This window comes from Lissotriton vulgaris, chromosome 8 (genome assembly GCF_964263255.1).
Source record: "Lissotriton vulgaris chromosome 8, aLisVul1.2, whole genome shotgun sequence".
Classification (NCBI taxonomy): Eukaryota; Metazoa; Chordata; class Amphibia; order Caudata; family Salamandridae; genus Lissotriton; species Lissotriton vulgaris.
Genome location: NC_141696.1, coordinates 1,488,068,600 through 1,488,088,793, shown reverse-complemented (window position 1 = coordinate 1,488,088,793; position 20,194 = coordinate 1,488,068,600). Strand labels below are relative to the sequence as shown.

Sequence of the window (20,194 nt, the reverse complement as noted above, 5' to 3'; positions counted from 1 at the left end):
TCTAGAGGGAGAATACATGTTACTTTACTGAAACGCGGTTGATTTTTAAAAGAGCCTCAGATCCACCAAATGGATGCTTCTGCCATAGACACAAGTCTGACCTCCTGCTGCCGACCGAAACTCAGCAGAGGAGGCCTGGACAAAGGGTTTCCTGTCGCAGGGCGGTGTTACACCACCCCAGACAGGAGATAGTGGATTGTAGCAGGGAGGTTTGAAAGAAACCAGACACTGCCTGGGGAGCACAAGGCTGCCCCTTGCATTCTCCGGCCAAACCGGTTCTGGGGCACACCAGCCCCAGTCCCAGCGTGGCTGGGATCAAAGGAAAGGGGTGTATCCACCCCCTTCCTGGGTCCTATCCATAGGAGGGGACCTAGTAGGTAATCCAGCCCCCTAGATTGGTATAAGAATGGGAGCAGTGCCAACGCACTCAGATTATCCTGATGAAACATTTGAAATGAAACTCTGGACCCTTCGACATCCTACTCAACGTAGAAGACTGAAGAATCTCCCTTGTGGTCAAGGAGTGACCACTCCGTGCAAACAGGACCATCCAGCACCTCGACGTCTGCTTTGTTGCAGTTCCCGCCAGAACTCGAGCGACAGAGATCAACAAGATCAAGCTTGCCTGCCTTCTTACAGCCCGATCCACAGTCCCTGCAGAGCTGAGACCCGTGGAGGCGACCGGAAGCATGGGGCATGCCATCTTGAAAAGACCACGAGACGCTGACCGTGCAGCCCACGAGTGACCCTCAAAGCTGTACACCGGGGTTTGAGAAGCCCCAACCCTGAGCCACTCTTGCACCGAAGCTCACCCCTCTACACTCGACGAGTGCTGCGTGGGGCCCTTCTGCTTGCTTTGGCTCGACACCTTGCCCGGTCACTTGCCAGCTGGCTTGTGGCCCCTGTGCCGACGAAAACCTAAAACCGACTCGCGATTCTGGTTGCTCCAGACCTGCACCAGCTCCTCTAAAAAGGAGCACCCGCTCTAACCCTCCTGGTCCGAGTGAGAAGCAATCTTCCGGTTCTGCGTGGATTGCTCTGGCCAAGTGTTGTTTGCTCCAATCTTGAAGCCGACTGCGCCAACGGTGAGAGTCTGCGTGGGACAGATCTAGACCCGCTCCTGGACGTCGCAGATGCCCCAGAGCCCACGTGACAGCGGAGAGAAGCTCCTCAACAACCACCTGATTGCGCCCGACATTGCCTGGTTCCGACCTGGTTCCACCCTGGTCACTGCTGAGTGACCCAGACTCTGTCCCCTCTGCTTTCAGGTACTTTTCTACTCTGATCCACCCTTGGATCCCACCGGACACTTCTGCTTCACATCGCCTGCAGCATCTTCAGCTCCAAGCACCAAGAACCTGCGTGACGAAACCCGACGCCACTTCGACCCTATGCACCCGCTTCCTGTGGGTGAGGTAACATTGCAACGCCGGTGTTCCCACACTGGTACACACCTCTAGGGTCTGTGTCTAAAGTTTGGTTCCTCTAGGTTCAGCGGAAATGTCCTTAAACTCTATTTGTGTAACTTTTACGCACCATTGACTTTGCATTGGTGCAAGCCGCACTTTAAGTGCTGCACCTGAATCCCGCGGGCTTTTACCGACTTCAGCATTGCTTGTCCCGACTGCTCCCAGCGATTCCCTAGGCCCTTGGCCTAACCACTGTTCGATTGGTATCTCTTATACCACTTTTTTAATATATGGTTTGAGTGGCCACCCGCCCTCATCCATAATTGTGCAACTTTGTATGTTATACTGTGCTTTTGATTTAACGCTTGTGCCCCTTTGCTCATAAAGAGTACTGGGGATTATTTTAGAAATAAACACATATATTTTTATAATATATACTTGTGTGGTGTCCTTTCATTTGATATTACAGGATTGTGATTGGTAAAACAGCTCGCTTAACACGACCTCTTGAGTTAAGCCTTTAAGGCTGCTTAGTCTATGCTACCATTAGGATAGCTTGTCTACACGGTTGACTTACAACCAGACACCATAAGGGATTGTTTGGACTGATACAAGGTGGTTCCAGAATTGGAAACATCACATATCAGGCCAACTTCTCACATTGGTGTGCAGCGGTGCGGATTTGAGCTTGCTGTTGTTTTACCATTGCAATCTTTTTATCAAATTGAAAGATCACATCAAGTACCTTAGGTACATATAAATCAAAAGCTTAGCATATTAAGTTCTACTGAACTTAGTAGTTGTAGATCAAAGGGATTAGCACACCCTGACTACAACTCACTAGCAAGGTACAGTAGGAAACACTTAGTGTAGGTAAGTGCACCACTTGCACCTCACTAGCAGTCATGTCTGACACAGGAAGAGCTTCAGGCTCTGCCCCTGTGATAGTTGACCTTACCAAGGCAACTTCCAGCTATGACAAACTTAGCCACAAAGACTTGGGTGCCTTGTGCACTGCAAGGGGGCTAAAAAGGGGTAGAAACCCCACCATTCCTTCCCTGATAGCCATCCTGAAGAAGAATGACAGAGATAAGGTGAGTGCAGCTCCCTTAGATTTAGGAGATGGAGTGAACACCCCTGAGAATGAGATAACTCCAGAAGAGGAAGAAGAAGAGGAGGAAGAGGAGGAAGAGGGCTCAGAAGTAGATGAGCCTGAGGATCAGGATCAGAGGGTGAACCAGGTTGTAGTTGCCAGGCTTAACCAGGCCAACTTAGACCTACATGGGAATGGAGAGGGCCAGCACCTCCCCAGACCATACAACATAATTCCTTCAGGCAACAGAAGGGTGAGATCTCCATCAGGGGACTCTCATGTTTCTAATGTCTCAAGAGAATCTCAAAGGGGAATGACTTCCCCCCAGAGGAAAGAGCATAGGGCCAGGATGAGGGCTGTCCAACTCCAAATAGAGAGGGAAGAGATAGCCTTGGCTCAAGCTAAACTTGCTTTAGCAAGAGAACAAAAGTTGTGTGGCTTAGATGCCACTGGTGGCAGCATAATTCCTAGAGAGAAAGACAGGGGCTATGACAATAGAAACCTGACAAAAATTGTGCCCCCCTACAAGGAAGGGGATGACATCCGCAAATGGATGACTGCTCTGGAGAGAGCCTGCATGGTACAGCAGGTTCCTCAGGATCGGTGGGCTGCAATTTTATGGTACTCTTTTTCTGAGAAAGGGAAGGATAGGCTCCTCACAGTTAGACCTGAGGATGCCAAAAACTACTCTGTCCTGAAGAGTGCTCTTATTGAAGGGTTTGGCCTAACCACTGAGCAATACAGGTTGTTGTTCATAGACACCCAAAAAGCACAGACTCAGGACTGGACTGATTTTGTTGATTGTGCCACTAAGGCTTTGGAGGGTTGGCTGCAGGGAAGTAAAGTCTCAGACTATACAGGATTGTACAATCTTATAATGAGAGAGCAGATCCTTAATAACTGTCAGAACCAGCTGTTGCATCAATACCTTATTGACTCTGATCTGACCTCTCCCCAAGAATTGGGAAAGAAGGCGGAAAAATGGGTCAGAACAAGGATTAAGCAGAAACCCCAGAACCATGGTGACCAGAAGAAAACAGACCAGAAGGGTGGGAATCAGAAAGATAAAGAAAAGGACCAGAAGTCTTCAGGCCCCCAAACTAGTAATAAGGAGGGTGGTTCCCAAAATGACAAAAAGAAAAAGAAGAATGATGGCCCAAAGAAACTTTGGTGTAATACCTGCAAATCAGTTTCACACTGGGGCAGTGAATGCACCAAGAAAAATCCAGTTCCTACCACTGCAGCTCCTAAAGCACCTGCACCCCCTAGTACAGTTAGCAGTGGTAGTGCACAACCTAAGGGGATAGTAGGGTTAACCTTGGGTACTGAAGTGGAATCTGGCCTAGTCAGAGTCCCCACTCAGGCAGTTCTCCTATATGATGTGGACTTATCTTTGACCACTACAGTGAGCCCCAGTAACCTGGGCAAATATAGGCAGACTCCTTTAATCAATGAGAAACTGGCTCAGGCCTACAGGGACACTTGTGCCAGTGTCACTATGGTGATACCTGACTTTGTGGACCCTGGTCAGATTGTACTAGGTGAAAGTTACCTAGTGACCAATGCAAGCAACTCCACTACTTCACATAGTGTGGCTGTTGTGAACTTCTCCTGGGGAGGGGTAAATGGCCTAAAGAAAGTTGTGGTAAGTGCAGACCTCCCAGTAGACTGTCTGTTAGGCAATGATCTTGAAAGTTCAGTTTGGTCAGAAGTGGAGAACAGGACTCATGCAGAAATGCTAGGGATTTCAGCTCATGTCCTTGCAGTGACAAGGTCTCAGGCTAAGAAGTGCCTTCCTGAACCAGGGTTGATCTTGAAACATTAGACCAACCACAACCCAAGAGAAGAAGCAAGATGGTTAAGGCTGTGCCTTCCCACTTGCCCCAGGTTGAGGATCAGACTTCACAGGAAGCTGATTCTGTAGTCCAAGAGGAGACTGTCTCAGAGGAACTTGAGCCTGACCAGGTTGAGTTTCTGGGGACAGGGGGACCCTCAAGGGCAGACCTGGGGCAGGCCCAATTAGATTGCCCTTCACTTGAACCCCTCAGAGAGCAAGCACCTGGTGAGGCTGCAGGGAATGCTCAAGGTGCCCATAAAGTTTATTGGGATGATGGACTCCTTTACTCAGAGGCTAGAGACCCCAAGCCTGGTACCACCAGGAGGTTGGTTATACCTTTGAAGTTTAGGGGTTTCCTTCTCACCTTGGCCCATGATATTACCCTTGCAGGGCACTTAGGCCAGAACAAGACTTGGGACAGGCTTGTTCCTCACTTTCACTGGCCTCATATGTCAGAAAATGTCAAGGAGTTTTGTCGCTCCTGTGTCACTTGCCAAGCCAGTGGGAAGTCAGGTGGCACAACAAAGGCCCCCCTGATACCACTACCTGTGGTGGGGGTACCCTTTGAAAGAGTTGGAATAGACATTGTGGGTCCCATGGATCCTCAAACAGCATCTGGGCACATATTTATACTGGTGGTAGTGGATCATGCCGCCAGGTACCCAGAGGCAATTCCCCTGAGGACCACAACAGCACCTGTTGTGGCAAAAGCCCTCATTGCAGTTTTCTCAAGAGTGGGCTTTCCAAAGGAGGTTCTTTCAGACAGAGGTACCAACTTCATGTCTGGATACTTAAAAGCAATGTGGAAGGAGTGTGGAGTAAACTACAAGTTTACCACACCCTATCATCCTCAGTGCAATGGGCTTGTGGAAAGATTCAACAAGACCCTCAAGGGAATGATAAAAGGACTACCAGAGAAGCTTAGGCGGAAATGGGACACCCTTTTACCCTGCTTGCTCTTTGCTTACAGAGAGGTCCCACAGAAGGGGGTTGGCTACAGCCCTTTTGAACTTTTGTTTGGCCACCCTGTGAGGGGTCCACTATGTTTGGTAAAGGAAGGATGGGAGTTACCTCTCAAAAAGCCTAGGCTAGATGTTGTGGACTATGTACTTGGTCTCCGCTCCAGGATGGCTGAGTATATGGAGAGAGCATCCAAAAACCTGGAGGCCAGTCAAGAATTACAGAAAGCTTGGCATGACCAAAAGGCTGTTCTGGTTGAGTTCCAGCCAGGGCAGAAGGTGTGGGTGTTGGACCCAGTGGGCCCAGCAGCACTCCAGGACAAATGGACTAGACCCTACCCTATCATTGAGAAAAAGGGAGAAGTCACCTATGTGGTTGACTTTGGAACCCCTAGGAGCCCCCACAGGGTGCTCCATGTGAATCGTTTGAAAGCATTTGTTGACAGGGAGGACATGAGTCTCCTCATGGCCACAGATGGGGATCAGGAGGAAGAGAGTGACCCTCTCCCAGACCTGCTTTCCCAGAACCCTGATGATGGTTCAGTTGATGGAGTAGCCTTGGCAGGCAGCCTCACTGAGCAGCAACAGGTGGACTGCAGACAGGTGTTGCAGGCCCACAGGCACGTTTTCACTCACACCCAGTCAAACTAACTGCTGCACCCATGAGGTGGACACTGTGACAGTCTGCCTGTGAAGAATAAGATCTACAGGCAACCTGACCATGTCAGAGATTGTATAAAGGCTGAGGTGCAAAAGATGTTGGAGCTTGGAGTGATTGAGCCATCAGAGAGCCCATGGGCTAGCCCAGTGGTCCTTGTGCCAAAACCTCATACCAAAGATGGAAAGAGAGAAATGAGGTTTTGTGTGGACTACAGAGGTCTCAATGCTGTCACTAGGACAGATGCTCATCCCATTCCAAGAGCAGATGAGCTCATTGATAAATTGGCTTCTGCCAAGTTTCTGAGCACATTTGATTTGACAGCTGGCTACTGGCAGATCAGACTAGCTGAAGGGTCAAAAGCCAAGACAGCATTCTCTACCCCTAGTGGACATTATCAGTTTGTGGTAATGCCCTTTGGTTTGAAGAATGCACCTGCCACCTTCCAAAGGTTGGTGAATCAAGTCCTTGCTGGGTTGGATGACTTTTGCGCAGCATATCTAGATGATATTGCTGTCTTTATCTCCACCTGGGAGGATCACCTGATCCACCTGAAGAAGGTTCTGGAGGCCCTGCAAAAGGCAGGCCTGACTATCAAGGCTACCAAGTGCCAGATAGGGCAGAACAAGGTTGTGTACCTGGGCCACCTAGTAGGTGGGGGTCAGGTTCAACCATTGGAGAGCAAGATCCAGGCCATACAGGACTGGGCTCCTCCAACTACCCAGACACAAGTCAGAGTCTTCTTGGGCCTGACTGGGTAGTACAGAAAATTTGTGAAAAACTATGGGTCCATTGTGACACCATTGAATGACTTGACATCCAAAAAAGATGCCCAAAAAGGTTCAGTGGACAGTTAACTGTCAAAAGGCATTTGATGACCTGAAGAAGGCCATGTGCTCTGCACCTATCCTGAAGAGTCCTGACTACTCCAAACAGTTCATTGTACAGACAGATGCTTCTGAGTTGGGGGTGGGAGCTGTGCTTTCACAACTTAATCAAGATGGTCAAGACCAGCTCATTGCTTTTATTAGCAGAAGGCTGACCCCAGGGAGAAACGTTGGTCAGCTATTGAGAGGGAGGCCTTTGCTGTGGTTTGGGCCCTGAAGAAGTTGAGGCCATACTTGTTTGGAAGTCACTTCCTAATTCAGACAGACCATAAGCTCCTCTTGTGGCTAAATCAGATGAGGGGTGAAAATCCCAAACTGCTCGCGTGGTCCTTTTCCCTACAGGGGATGGACTTTACAGTGGAGCACCGCCCAGGGACTGACCATGGTAATGCAGATGGTCTCTCCAGGTACTTCCACTTAGAACATGAAGACTTATCTGGTCAAGGTTAAGTTTAATGTCCCTGCGTTTGGGGTGGGGGGTTGTGTAGGAGAGTAGGGTCTGCTATCCTATGGTCACCCCAATTTTTGCTTTTTGCTTCACTGGTTTTCGACTTACTGAGGCTGTGGGCCTGCTAATCAGACCCCCCCAGCCTGCTGTTCTCTCTCTAAATTCATAATACATGTGCTGTAGGTACATACCACAATTGGAAATGGACTCCTTGTCAGCCCTTGTACCATGCACTATAGGTGCTCAGGGCATAGGTGCCACCACGGCCTACCAGGGGCTGAAGCATAGCTTTTGCCACCTCTGGCTGGTTCTTAAATTGACACAACTGGCTGATCACTCAGCTGGGGCAAGTGGGTGTAATCACCCCTTGCTGAGATATAGTATACCTATATCTAAACCTATATCTGGACACATATAAACCTGTGAGCCACTCCTATGGAAGGCCTTATCAATCCTGAAGGCAGAGTGCGTGGTTTAATGTGAGATGGAGCTCTGGCATGAGCTGAGCCTGTTTGCAGCTGTCGGGAACAACTCCCTAAGCTGATCCGGGATAATGCCATACCATATACTCTTAAGTGCCTTATAATCCTCGCGGTTATATAGCAACTTTGGTTTGGCTTTATCAAAACATGTTGTGTAAGGTGTCATACGATTTGGAATACTATCCCCTCGACAGTTCTGTTGACAGGGATAGCATTCCACCCCTCTAGAGGGAGAAGACATGTTACTTTACTGAAACGGGGTTGATTTTTAAAAGAGCCTCAGATCCACAAAATGGATGCTTCTGCCACAGACACAAGTCTGACCTCCTGCTGCCGACCGAAACTCAGCTGAGGAGGCCTGGACAAAGGGTTTCCTGTCGCAGGGCGGTGTTACACCACCCCAGACAGGAGATAGTGGATTGTAGCAGGGAGGTTTGAAAGAAACCAGACACAGCCTGGGGAGCACAAGGCTGCCCCTTGCATAATCCGTCCAAACCGGTTCTGGGGCACACCAGCCCCAGTCCCAGCGTGGCCGGGATCAAAGGAAAGGGGTGAATCCACCCCCTTCCTGGGTCCCACCCATAGGAGGGGACCGAGCAGGTAATCCAGCCCCCTAGATTGGTATAAGAATGGGAGCAGTGCCAACGCACTCAGATTATCCTGATGAAACATTTGAAACAAAACTCTGGACCCTTCGACATCCTACTCAACGTAGAAGACTGAAGAATCTCCCTTGTGGTCAAGGAGTGACCACCCTGTGCAAACAGGCAAAATTCAGCACCTTGACGTCTGCTTTGTTGCAGTTCCCGCCGGAACTCGAGCAACAGAGATCGACAAGATCAAGCTTGCCTGCCTTCTTACAGCCCGATCCACAGTCCCTGCAGAGCTGAGACCCGTGGAGGCGACCGGAAACGTGGGGCACGCCATCTTGAAAAGACCATGAGACGCTGACCGTGCAGCCCACGAGTGACCCTCGAAGCTGTACACCGGGGTTTGAGAAGCCCCAACCCTGAGCCACTCTTGCACCGAAGCTCACCCCTCTACACTCGACGAGTGCTGCGTGGGGCCCTTCTGCTTGCTTTGGCTCGATGCGTTGGCCCGGTCACTTGCCAGCTGGCTTGTGGCCCCTGTGCTGACGAAAACCTAAAACGGACTTACGATTCTGGTTGCTCCAGACCTGCACCAGCTCCTCTGAAAAGGAGCACCCGCTCTGACCCTCCTGGTCCGAGTGAGAAGCAATCTTCCGGTTCTGCGTGGATTGCTTTTGCCAAGTGTTGTTTGCTCCAATCTTGAAGACGACTGTGCCGACGGTGAGAGCCTGCGTGGGACAAATCGTGACCCGCTCCTGGACGTCACAGATGCCCCAGAGCCCACGTGACATCGGAGAGAAGCTCCTCAACAACCACCTGATTGCGCCCGATATTGCCTGGTTCCGTCCTGGTTCCACCCTGGTCACTGCTGAGTGACCCAGACTCTGTCCCCTCTGCTTTCAGGTACTTTTCTACTCTGATCCACCCTTGGATCCCACCGGACACTTCTCCTTCACATCGCCTGCAGCATCTTCAGCTCCAAGCACCAAGAACCTGCGTGTCAAAACCCGACGCCACTTCGACCCTATGCACCCGCTTCCTGTGGGTGAGGTAACATTGCAACGCTGGTGTTCCCACACTGGTACACACCTCTAGGGTCTGTGTCTAAAGTTTGGTTCCTCTAGGTTCAGCGGAAGTGTCCTTAAACTCTATTTGTGTAACTTTTACGCACCATTGACTTTGCATTGGTGCAAGCCGCACTTTAAGTGCTGCACCCGAATCCCGCTGGCTTTTCCTGACTTCAGCATTGCTAGTCCCGACTGCTCCCAGTGATTCCCTAGGCCCTAGGCCTAACCACTGTTCAATTGGTATCTCTTATACCACTTTTTTAATATATGGTTTGAGTGGCCACGCGCCCTCATCCATAATTGTGCAACTTTGTATGTTATACTGTGCTTTTGATTTAACGCTTGTGCCCCTTTGCTCATAAAGAGTACTGGGGATTATTTTAGAAATAAACACATATATTTTTATAATATATACTTGTGTGGTGTCCTTTCATTTGATATAACAGAGACTGCTTTTCCTGCCATACTATCCCACTCTCCACACCTCAAAACTCCTTTCAGGCCCTTCAGTTTTCTATCAACGGATCATATGTAGTTCCGTTTACGGGCTTCCTCATTTACAGACCACCGGGGACCAGAACAGATTTTGGTCATCACATGCTCACTATTTTAGAGCCACACTTTGGCTGTGAGCATCTTACTGTTCTGGGGGACATGAATTTCCATTTGGAAAATCTGGAGTCAAAGGAAACTCTATCCCTATTGGATATTTTCTCCGGATGTGGGATGAAACAGCTAGTCAATGATCCCACCCATTAAGCAGGTCATATGCTGGATGGGGTCTTTTCTAACGACCCCAGGCTGACCATTGGGACTCTAATCCCTCTCTCTTGGTCGGACCATTTTGCGATCCCTTTAGAATTAACGATCCCTACTGTCAAGAGCAAGGTGAATGAGCCAAGTAAAATGGAATTGAGGCGTAACCTCAAAAGCATTACCAATGACGTGCTCGCCCCTAGATTGCCCAGTCGGATGATCACCTCAGAGGAGGACGTAGGTAATGCAGTAGAGAGGTTGGATACTGCCATCAAAACAGCTATTGATGACTTGGCCCCTGCCTCACTGCGTTACTCTGCGAGGAAAAGCCCATCGGCACCGTGGTTCTCGGAATCATTAAGACTCCTTAGGCAGGGAGTTCGAAGACAGGAACGCCTTTGGAGGACTAGCTGGGATTTACGAGAGAGGGATAGTCACAAAACCCTCCTAAAGAAGTACAAGATGGAGGTGATAAGGACTAAACAAGAGTATTTCACCTCTCTAACTTCCTCACTCTCCTCGCCGAAAGAGCTGTTTAAGATCGTAGACACGCTCACATCATTGAAGGTGCCGGACCCTGTTGTTAGCTCACAGCAGCTCTGTAATGATGTTGCACAATTCTTTCAATCTAAAATTGTGGACATTTATTCGGCTTTAGAATCTCAGAGGTCGGCACTATCCTCCTCTCCGTGCTTTCCTGTCCCCCCATTAACATCTTCCGAGGAGGTACTGTCAGGGTGTTTTTCCAGCTTTCCACCCTTCTCCCTACAGGAACTTGAAGTTCTCCTGCTCAAGACTAGGTCGGGGTCTCCCTTAGACCCTTGCCCCTTGAAACGTCTTAAACAATGCAAGGAGACTCTCCTGCCTCTGTTATTAGAGATCATGAACAGGGCAATGAGAGATGGGACCTTCCCGCTACAATGGAAAAGAGCGGTGGTGAAACCACTGCTAAAAAAGCCTACATTGGACCCGGGTGTTCTCAAACACTTCCGCCCCATTTCGCTGCTCCCACCCCCAGCAAAGATGTTGGAAACACATCTCAACCAGCATCTTGCTGCCTTCCTGGAAACCTCTGGCCTTTTAGATCACTCGCAGCATGGATTCCGGAGAGAGCATAGTACGGAGTCGGCCCTTACCACTGTGCTTGATAACATTTGCACTAGAGTGGATAAGGGCCAGACTACTCTCCTCATCCTGCTAGATCTTACGGCTGCGTTTGATACCCTGTCTCCCTCAGTGTTAACATCTCGTCTGAGGGAGATAGGGGTTGAGGGGTCCGCACTTAGTTTGCTGACCTCCTTCCTCGGGCAGAGGGAACAGAGAGTTAAGCTGGGGGAGTTCCTATCTCCATCCCTTCCTGTGCAGTGTGGGGTCCCTCAGGGGTCGGCATTAAGACCGATCCTTTTTAACATTTATGTGACCCCACTTGCCAGGCTCATTAGATCTTACGGGATGGAGGTAGTCTCCTACGTCGACGACACGCAGATATTGAGGTCTCTCGCTCAACCTGCCATCTCGGCTGCCTCCAATTTTAGACACTGCATGGAGGCAGTGGCTCAATGGATGATTTGCAATTCATTGAAGCTCAATGGCGAGAAGACAGAAATTCTGGTGTTCGGAGGTAAGGAGGACATTTGGTCGGCGGAATGGTGGCCTTCATCTTTGGGCGTGTGCCCAACACCCACTGCCCTGGCCAGGAACCTAGGAGTCATGATTGACCCTTTTTTGGGGTTGGGTCAGCAAGTAAGTAGGACCATTTCCACCTGCTGGGTCATAATAAACATCCTGAGGAAGATAAAACATTACCTGTCCCCTCAAGCCAGAAAGCAAATTATAATAGCATTAATAGGCTCAAGACTCGATTATTGTAATGCCTTATACCTTCACATTAACAAGAGTCTGATAATGCGACTTCAAATGGTGCAGAATACCGCCGCAAAGTTTGTGCTAGATCTCCCTAGGCGGGCCTCTGCCACGGCTGCCAGGAAAGCATTGCATTGGCTTCCAATTGAGGCCATGATTTCTTTTTAGTCCCTTTGTCTGATCTATGGGGCCCTGGCCACTAACAAATCTGGAGGCCTGAGGGATCTGTTAATTCTACATACCCCTTCCAGATCCTTGCGCTCTGCTAACAAATTCTTGCTATCAATCCCCCGTGTCCGTAGAGCTAGGTGGGGTGGCAGAGCCTTTTCAACTTTGGTTCCAAGGCTGTGGAACTCTCTGCCGTCTGAGATTAAAACCCTTCCCTCAAAGCAAGCCTTTAGAAAGGCTCTTAAGACGTGGCTATTTGCCGAAGCCTAACCTTATCTCTGGTTTTGCCTTTTTTGATTTTCTTTGGTTAGGCGCCTTGATGCCTACGGGCTTAGTCGCGCGTTATCAATTTCATTTCATTTCATTCATTTCATTTCATTGTGATTGGTAAAACAGCTCGCTTAACACGACCTCTTGAGTTAAGCCTTTAAGGCTGCTTAGCCTATGCTACCATTAAGATAGCTTGTCTACAAGGTTGACTTACAACCAGACACCATAAGGGATTGTTTGGACTGATACAAGGTGGTTCCAGAATTGGAAACATCACATATCAGGCCAACTTCTCACACATATGAAATAGAGAATGTAGGGTCCTACTCTTAAAATCAAATCATAAGTAATTATTTTAAATTAAATTCTTCAAAATAGTTAAAAAATATGAATAAAGCAAATTTCATCAGTTGGTATTTCAAATATCTCATGCACAACTGTTTACAATATATATGTTCACTATGTAGATAAGTGGGTTGTCTTACTGTTGATTGAAAACCACTAGGACTTAAACGGTACGCACCACAATACAAGTATACTTTGGCACTTGCATGTGTATCAATTTGAATCTGTTGTAAAAAACAATAAAGAAAGATTTTTAAAAAAAATCTAATACCTTATCAAATCTAAAAAAAACATACCATTTAATTATAAACTATTTTAATATTTTTTATAATTAGAAATAAATGTAGCATTCATTTTGGTTAAGATCTAATTAAATAACGATTAATAGATTCTATCCATTACTTTTAATAATGAATAATGCTTAATATATGTTTTTATTGTTTTACTTTATGTGGTAAATAATTTTTTTATTTAAATGTCAGAAAATAAGTTTTATTTAAGCACATTTAAAATAATTAATGATTTTATTCCCAAATAAGATAATGGTGCTAAGCTTTTTTGTCTTTTGTCCTACATTTAAAAGAAATATATATTAATTTCCATCAACTTTTAATATAAAATTGTTTTTTACTAATTTTTTTCTGAGTTGAATAAACTTTAAAGAATTTCCCTGTACTTTACCCTCGGGAGGTTACATCGGAGTGAATCTAAAGCTTGTGAGTAACGGAAGTTACAAGTAGTGTTGTGCAATGCAGGTAACCCGAGCCAGAGCAAAGAATATCCAGAGCAATCGCAAAGGCATATACATTCACAAGTCAAGGATGTTTTCCACAACTTTTCTGAAAAAAACAGATTTAAAAAGGGGGCTACAAGAGAAGTCATTCTGAATGAAAGGTAAGAATGGGAGGAATTGCTGAAAGAAGTGTGTGGTTGGAAAATAGCATATTGGCCAAGACTGCTAAAGCTGATGAGGAGTAATGCTGAGGTTATGGTTTGTTACTTGCTTGCCTTCCGTCATCATCTGTTGTATAAGGGTTTCCACCCCTTTTGAATGGTGAAATATATCATTACCTCTTTATGGACAGCTGTAGCCGATTGGTCACTGAATTTTCCTGCCAACTTAGCAACTGTTGATTGCTTTACTGCTCTGTGCGTGTCCACCGACCTCCCCTGAAAAACAAAAGGCAAGTATTTTCTTTAGGAACAAAACTCGAGAAGTTTATACTTATGTGTAGTACCTGTTGATAGTACATGATACAGTACAAGCCATCAAGGTTAGCTAAAGAACTTTCAGAAGGGAACTAAAAAAAACTTCTGAAAAACAAGACATTATCTCAACCAACTTTATTGACTTACATTCAGTAGCGGCTGCTGTGAAACACCAAAATGTTGGGAGCTTCTTTGAAGACAATGAAGTGGCTGAGGGCTAATTCTGGGTTCTATAAGCCTTCTGCTCCAACATTCCAATGTTTGTCTTTCTGTTCTTCCCTTTATAATTTAGAGCATTCTACCATTAGTGAGTGGAATGTTCTAACAGCCTTATAGCCCTTCTGCCGTGGTTTTTACTATAGCATTATAGCCTGCCGTAGCGGGTTATACCGGCTATTAAAGGCCCGCTCCAGCGTTAAAGGCCCAAGCCGAAGGCGAGGGATTTTAACAAGGGAGCGGAACTTTAATAGCCAGTACAGCCCAGCTATGAAGGTCTATAAGCCTATTAGAGTACTTCGGCCACTAGAGGGCAGAATGTTCCAACAAATAAAACAAAGGCTTCTCGAAGTTCAAGGGGTTTAAATTCCCTGGGGTTCCGAGAGGCCTTAGAAAACAACTTTGGAATGTTGCTTTGCAGGCATTTACCGGCCCCTAAAAGCATGCAGCACTCCATTGTCTTCAATGGAGCACCCTACATTCCAATGTTTTAATAGTTGTTAAAGGCCCTCTCCCTCATAGTGGGCCCACGCCTGTTGCTCTGGGCAATAACTCAGGTCTAGGGTCTTTAACAACCAGTATAGCCCTTAGCAACGGGCTATGAGACTAAAGAATGGGTTTATTTTAAATGGGCCCCTTACAGAAGGAATACATTCAATGAGGGCATTATATGGCAAGGACGCTTTGCAACTCTTCTAGATTCAACAATCCTGAGAATTTCACACCTTCTCAAATGACTCTGAACTACGCAGCATCTAGTGGTGTGGGAGTAGTTGCGCACACAGCTGTGCGGAGACTGTGTAGACTGTCATAGGCGCCTTTGGAGTGAGGTAGCACATTCATCATCACTATGTGCATGTCATCCTTCTAGGGCACATCTCACAACTATGTAGTCCTTTGGCTTTCTACCAGTCCTCCCTACTGCCCCACTCATTACATTCATGTTCGGGTTAACTCTCTTGTCTGGACAGTGGCCCACATGCATCAAGCATTTTTGGAGTCGCAAACGGTGCGATTCCTTAAAATCGTCCGTTTGCGATTCCATAAATGCTTTTTGGAATGCATCAAGCATTTTTAGAAATTGCAAAATTTTTGCGATTTCTAAAAATGCGATTGCTTTTAAGAAATCGCAAATTTGCGATTTCTTAAAAGCAATGCATGAATACTTTTTAAATTGCACATTCGCAATTAGAGGGACAAATTTATCGAGTAGTTGAACTACTCGGTAAATTTGCAAAAACTGTCAATAATGCAGAAAATGCATTTTTAAAACATTTATGTTATGGACACACATGTCCTTAGGACATGTGTGTGTGCAACATGATGCGAAAAATACATTTCAGGGGTGCATGGGGGGGTCATTTAGACCCCCCTCTCCACCCTTGAAATGGATTGAGGAATTGCGATTTTCAAATTGTGAATTCGCAATTCTCATTCATTCCTATGGGCCTTTTGGCCCATAGGAATGAATGGGAATTGCGAATTCGCAATTTGAAAATCGCATTTTTTATGCGATTCGGTAAAAATAGCGATTTCTACCGAATTGCATAAAAATGGAAAAAATAATCATGCATAGGCTTTTGCGATTTCTAAATTGCGAATCGCTATTTATCGCAATTTAGAAATCGCAAAAGCCGAGATTGATGCATGTGGGCCATAATCTTAACCATCTCTTGAGAGTTTTCCCCAGCATCTATTACACTGAGCATTTGAAGTGGCTTAAGGGACAGGTGGGCACATCATCAGTTTACACAATGCCATACTGCTGTATTCGTTTGCCTATGACAACAAATCTATAATAAATATTTCCAAATAGAATATTGATTAGAAGGCAACAGATGGGAGCCATAGGTCCATCTTGCTGGCCGCATTCCCATGCATTTACAAAAATGTATCTAGGTGGTCTTATTGGAAGGAAATTATCAAAGTTTATTTTGCTAGAAAGATTTTCCTAGAAACTTTTTGATTGAAAATTATATACAATAAGTGTGACTGATATTTTTGCTTGAAAAAATATTTGGGACATTTCAAAAAGATATTGAGGCTATGGCATAGCTTCTATGGGCTGGAAGAGGCCGGCGAGGAGGGTACCACACGAGGAGTCACCCTGGGTGCCTGAAGGTAGGCTTTTAGTGAGCCTCTGGAAGGAAAAGGGAACTAAAGGCCCATGCTGATGGAGAAACATGGTCTTTATTGAATGCATGCTTTTTTGCACTTGTAGTGATTGGATATGGAAAGCAAATTGCCTTATATGGTTGATATAATGTATGGTTGCTTATATTTATCTAAAAAAATATTTTTAATTATTCATTTCTCTTGTCACTATAATATTTGGGAAAACGTGCTTTTGACGTATCCTAATGAGAAAGGGGCATATTATCAACGGCCAGCAATAATTGTCACTGGCCGCGCTTAGCAATATATTTTTTTCGTAGGCTATCACAGGAAATTATCACCATGCTAGCGCTGTATCTACAACGCATAGCGCAATGGAGATAATTATTCCTGCGATAGTGGTGTTTTCCTTGGAACATCGCTGTTTTTCCAGCGATGTTCCATGGAAAATGGCGATAACCTTGCTGATACGACCCTGCGGTCGTATCAGCATAATCTACCCCCTATGTTGTGAATAGGTAAGTCAGGATTTAAAAGACTTTTTGCCGAAACAGCGGTTTGCGCCAAAAACTAACATCTGCTAAAATCCTGAGGGCCACCTTTAAATGTCAGCAAAGAAGTTTTATTGAAGCATATTTAAAAGAATTAATGTTTTTATTCCCAATTAAGATAACAGTGCTAAGCTTTTTTGTCTTTTGTCCTACATTTAAAATAAATATATCCAAATTTCCATAAATTTTTAATATAAACTTGATAATTTACAAGATGGTCCCTCTGGAGTACGCCCAGTGACGCCCACTTTGCATCTCATTAGAGATGTAAAGTGAGGCGTCTGAAAAACGGCTGCTAACATGCGCTAATGCATGTTAGCTCCGGCTTGCAAATAGGGCGAAAAGATTATCTCCGCTTGTTTGGCTTTTAAAGCCAAAAAAGCAGAGATAAGGCCCTTGTTAATATGCCCCAAAAACAATAGTGATGGGTAGATTGCTTGGATTAATCTCTGTCCCTGGTAGGCTTTGTAGGCTCCATTCCAGTCCATCGCTCCCTTGCCCAGTATGCCACCTCAAACAGGAACCAGCCATATGCAAATAAACCTTGGTGCTGCAGTGATAGGAACAGTTTAGCCCAAACTACCCGGCAATGCACTCACTGAATGGAAACACAAGCAACCCCAGACCAGTTCTGGCCTACTTGGGTCTCGTCAATAGATTTCACTTGATTCACACGGTACAGTGAGCCTGAAACCCACATCTGGGCAAGCCCGTCACACTTTGGGCATCACACTGACGAAAATAAAAACATGATGGCGAGCAAAAGAATTATCACCTGGAATGTGCCCAGAGTAATTACCAGTGGCTCAGCCAATTCAAGCATTAAATCCAGCATTCCACCCTTCACGTTGTGCTTCTGTAAATCCCTACCATTTTCAAATCACACACAGAAGCTGTATTTTTCTCTTACCTCTCTCCCAAGGCCTGGAATAGTCTCTCACTGACACTACACAGCCAACACATTTTGCTTGTATTTTGCAAACTTCTGAAGGTGTGGCTGGTAATAACTTGTAATGCCCTTTAATCTTCCTCTTCCGTCTGTGTCAGAGGAGTTCGGTTAATTTCTTAGCAGGATACCCCAAAAGGCACTTTGCCATAGCCTACCCTATCCTATCCTGCTCAATCTGTTTCTCAGTGTTCTCAAGTCTTATTTGCATTCAGCGTCTGCCCCTCTGTCGGAGGATAAAAAATAGATGAAGAAGAAACTCCATTGTTATTAGCTGGCCCAAATCTTTCCAGGATATTTGTAGGAACAGGACTTGTGCAAAACAAATAGCGACCATTTTCTATATGAAAATGGTTTGCAAAGAAGAAACTTTGTGAAAGCTGGATGAAATAAAAAAAGATGCCATAGTTATCTGTATCTAGAGTCACTACGTACTGCTACTTCTGTTTGCTTGTATCTATATCACCAATAGTTTTAATGGAATGATGTAATTGAAGTATAAGTAAAATTCAATCTTTAGTTTATTTTAAATTGCTCGCGAAATTACGTTTTTCCATTTCGAGGTAGCAATGCAAATTGCTCCAATGTAGAGGAGTGCAACATGGCTGTATGTCAGAATATTGTGGGACAATACCTAATTATCGAGAGGCATGTTGAGGGCATCCCTGACTAATTCCAAATCGCAGTGTTATGTACAATGTTTTGCAACCAAAATGCGGTCGTAAAACTTTAGCAATTTACAGCCAACTCAAAGTTGGGGGTAAACCATTTGCCAATTGAAAGGGGTCCCAAAGAGACCCTTTCCCCTTTGAGAATGGTTGGAAAAATATGTTTTAAGAGACCTACTCTTAAAACCAGATGGAAGCAAGCATTTGAGAAGGGGACGAAAATTAACAAATTGAAACAGATGGCGGGCTGTAAGCACACAGAGTAGTTACAGCATGTCAAGTGAGACCTAAAAATTAAACTTCAAAGTTTCATTCCTTCTTTTTAAACGCATCCTGTTTTGCTTTGAGGAAAACTAGCTGCATTTAAAAAAAAAAAAGCAATCACAGACATGGTGGCCACTGACCACAGCAGGCCACCATCCCTGTGACGGCAGCGAATCCCAGTGGGTCACAAATTATGAACTACCTCAATAGCGATTCATAGTGGGTTGCAAATAGACCAACTTCATGAACACTAACAAAACTCAAAAGAGTTTCATACATTAGGAATACCTATTTCCTAATTGCACTTTGCAATAAATAAATAAATTAAATAAAAATAAAAATGAAAAAACATGGCAACTAGGTAATTACTATTCCTATTTTTGTACATCTGGCCCTTAGCCCAGCAGAGCATCGCTACCAGGAACAGCTTAGCAGAAAAATGTTTCCACTCTGCTTGTAGGAGTACATCTGAGCTCTTCCTCCTTCCTTACGGAATCAGATCGCAATGAGACACTGAGTACAAGCCGGACCTGGACTCGCGTGCCCCCTGACAGAAAGGGCACAGCATCAAAGGACACATGACATAGCAAATCCCATCTCACCTTTGAACAAACATGCGGATGCCTCCTTTCCCACAATTCAACCATGCACACACAAGCGCGAAACCCTCTCACCTATGATCATTGTAAAGAAAATCACTCATACTCAATGTCAAAGAAAAATGCCATGCTGGTAGAACTCTGCAGCACAATAACCAAGAAAACCCAAGAAACCCATCCAGAGGGGTAAAGCAAGGCAAGTACCACTGAAAGGCCTATACAAACATCTACAAGATTTAAGGTAGACATGGGCAACCCAGGTAACATACAAGGTCAACAGTGGTTTAATCTGAAATTACTTAAATCAAGTATCGCTGATTTAATACAGTCTGCAGATCAAAGAGTTACACGATTCGGCTTACACAGAAAACACAGGAGACCAAAGGACACCGAGCCTAGGGAATTCTTTCATAACCGGATTAATTGTACGGTCCCAAATCAATACATCCCATTGCACGCCAGTGCTTTGTTTATTGTGTATGTGCACACTGCTTTGCAAGTTTTTTAAATTTATTTTGGTATCCCCATTATCACTACTGAGCACTTTCATCTTTTTCATTGATCCTGTGTAAAAAGGCTTAGATTAAATTTCCTATCGAGGACACACACCCTGTTGATGTTTAGTATTTCATCATTGAGTTTAAATGGGTCCTCCACTATGATCTACCACCTGTATCAAATTAGTAACACTTAGTTTACATTAATCTATATAGAACCGCTGTTGTTTCACATCTGATTACACATGTATCTGTCTGCAACCACCACTTAATCACTCACTGTGTCAGCACCACACA

The 20,194-nt window shown here is 45.5% G+C and overlaps 1 protein-coding gene across 2 annotated transcripts in view; it reads right to left on the bottom strand.

Moving 5' to 3' along the window:
* The window catches only part of RCSD1 (RCSD domain containing 1), a 256,342-nt gene that overhangs the window by 113,778 nt on the left and 122,370 nt on the right, over positions 1-20,194 (bottom strand). For both annotated transcript variants that reach the window (XM_086935572.1, XM_086935571.1), the window contains exon 2: positions 13,904-14,002. In XM_086935572.1, the coding sequence (XP_086791698.1) occupies positions 13,904-14,002 (99 nt within the window). The remainder of the gene's footprint in view (positions 1-13,903; positions 14,003-20,194) is intronic.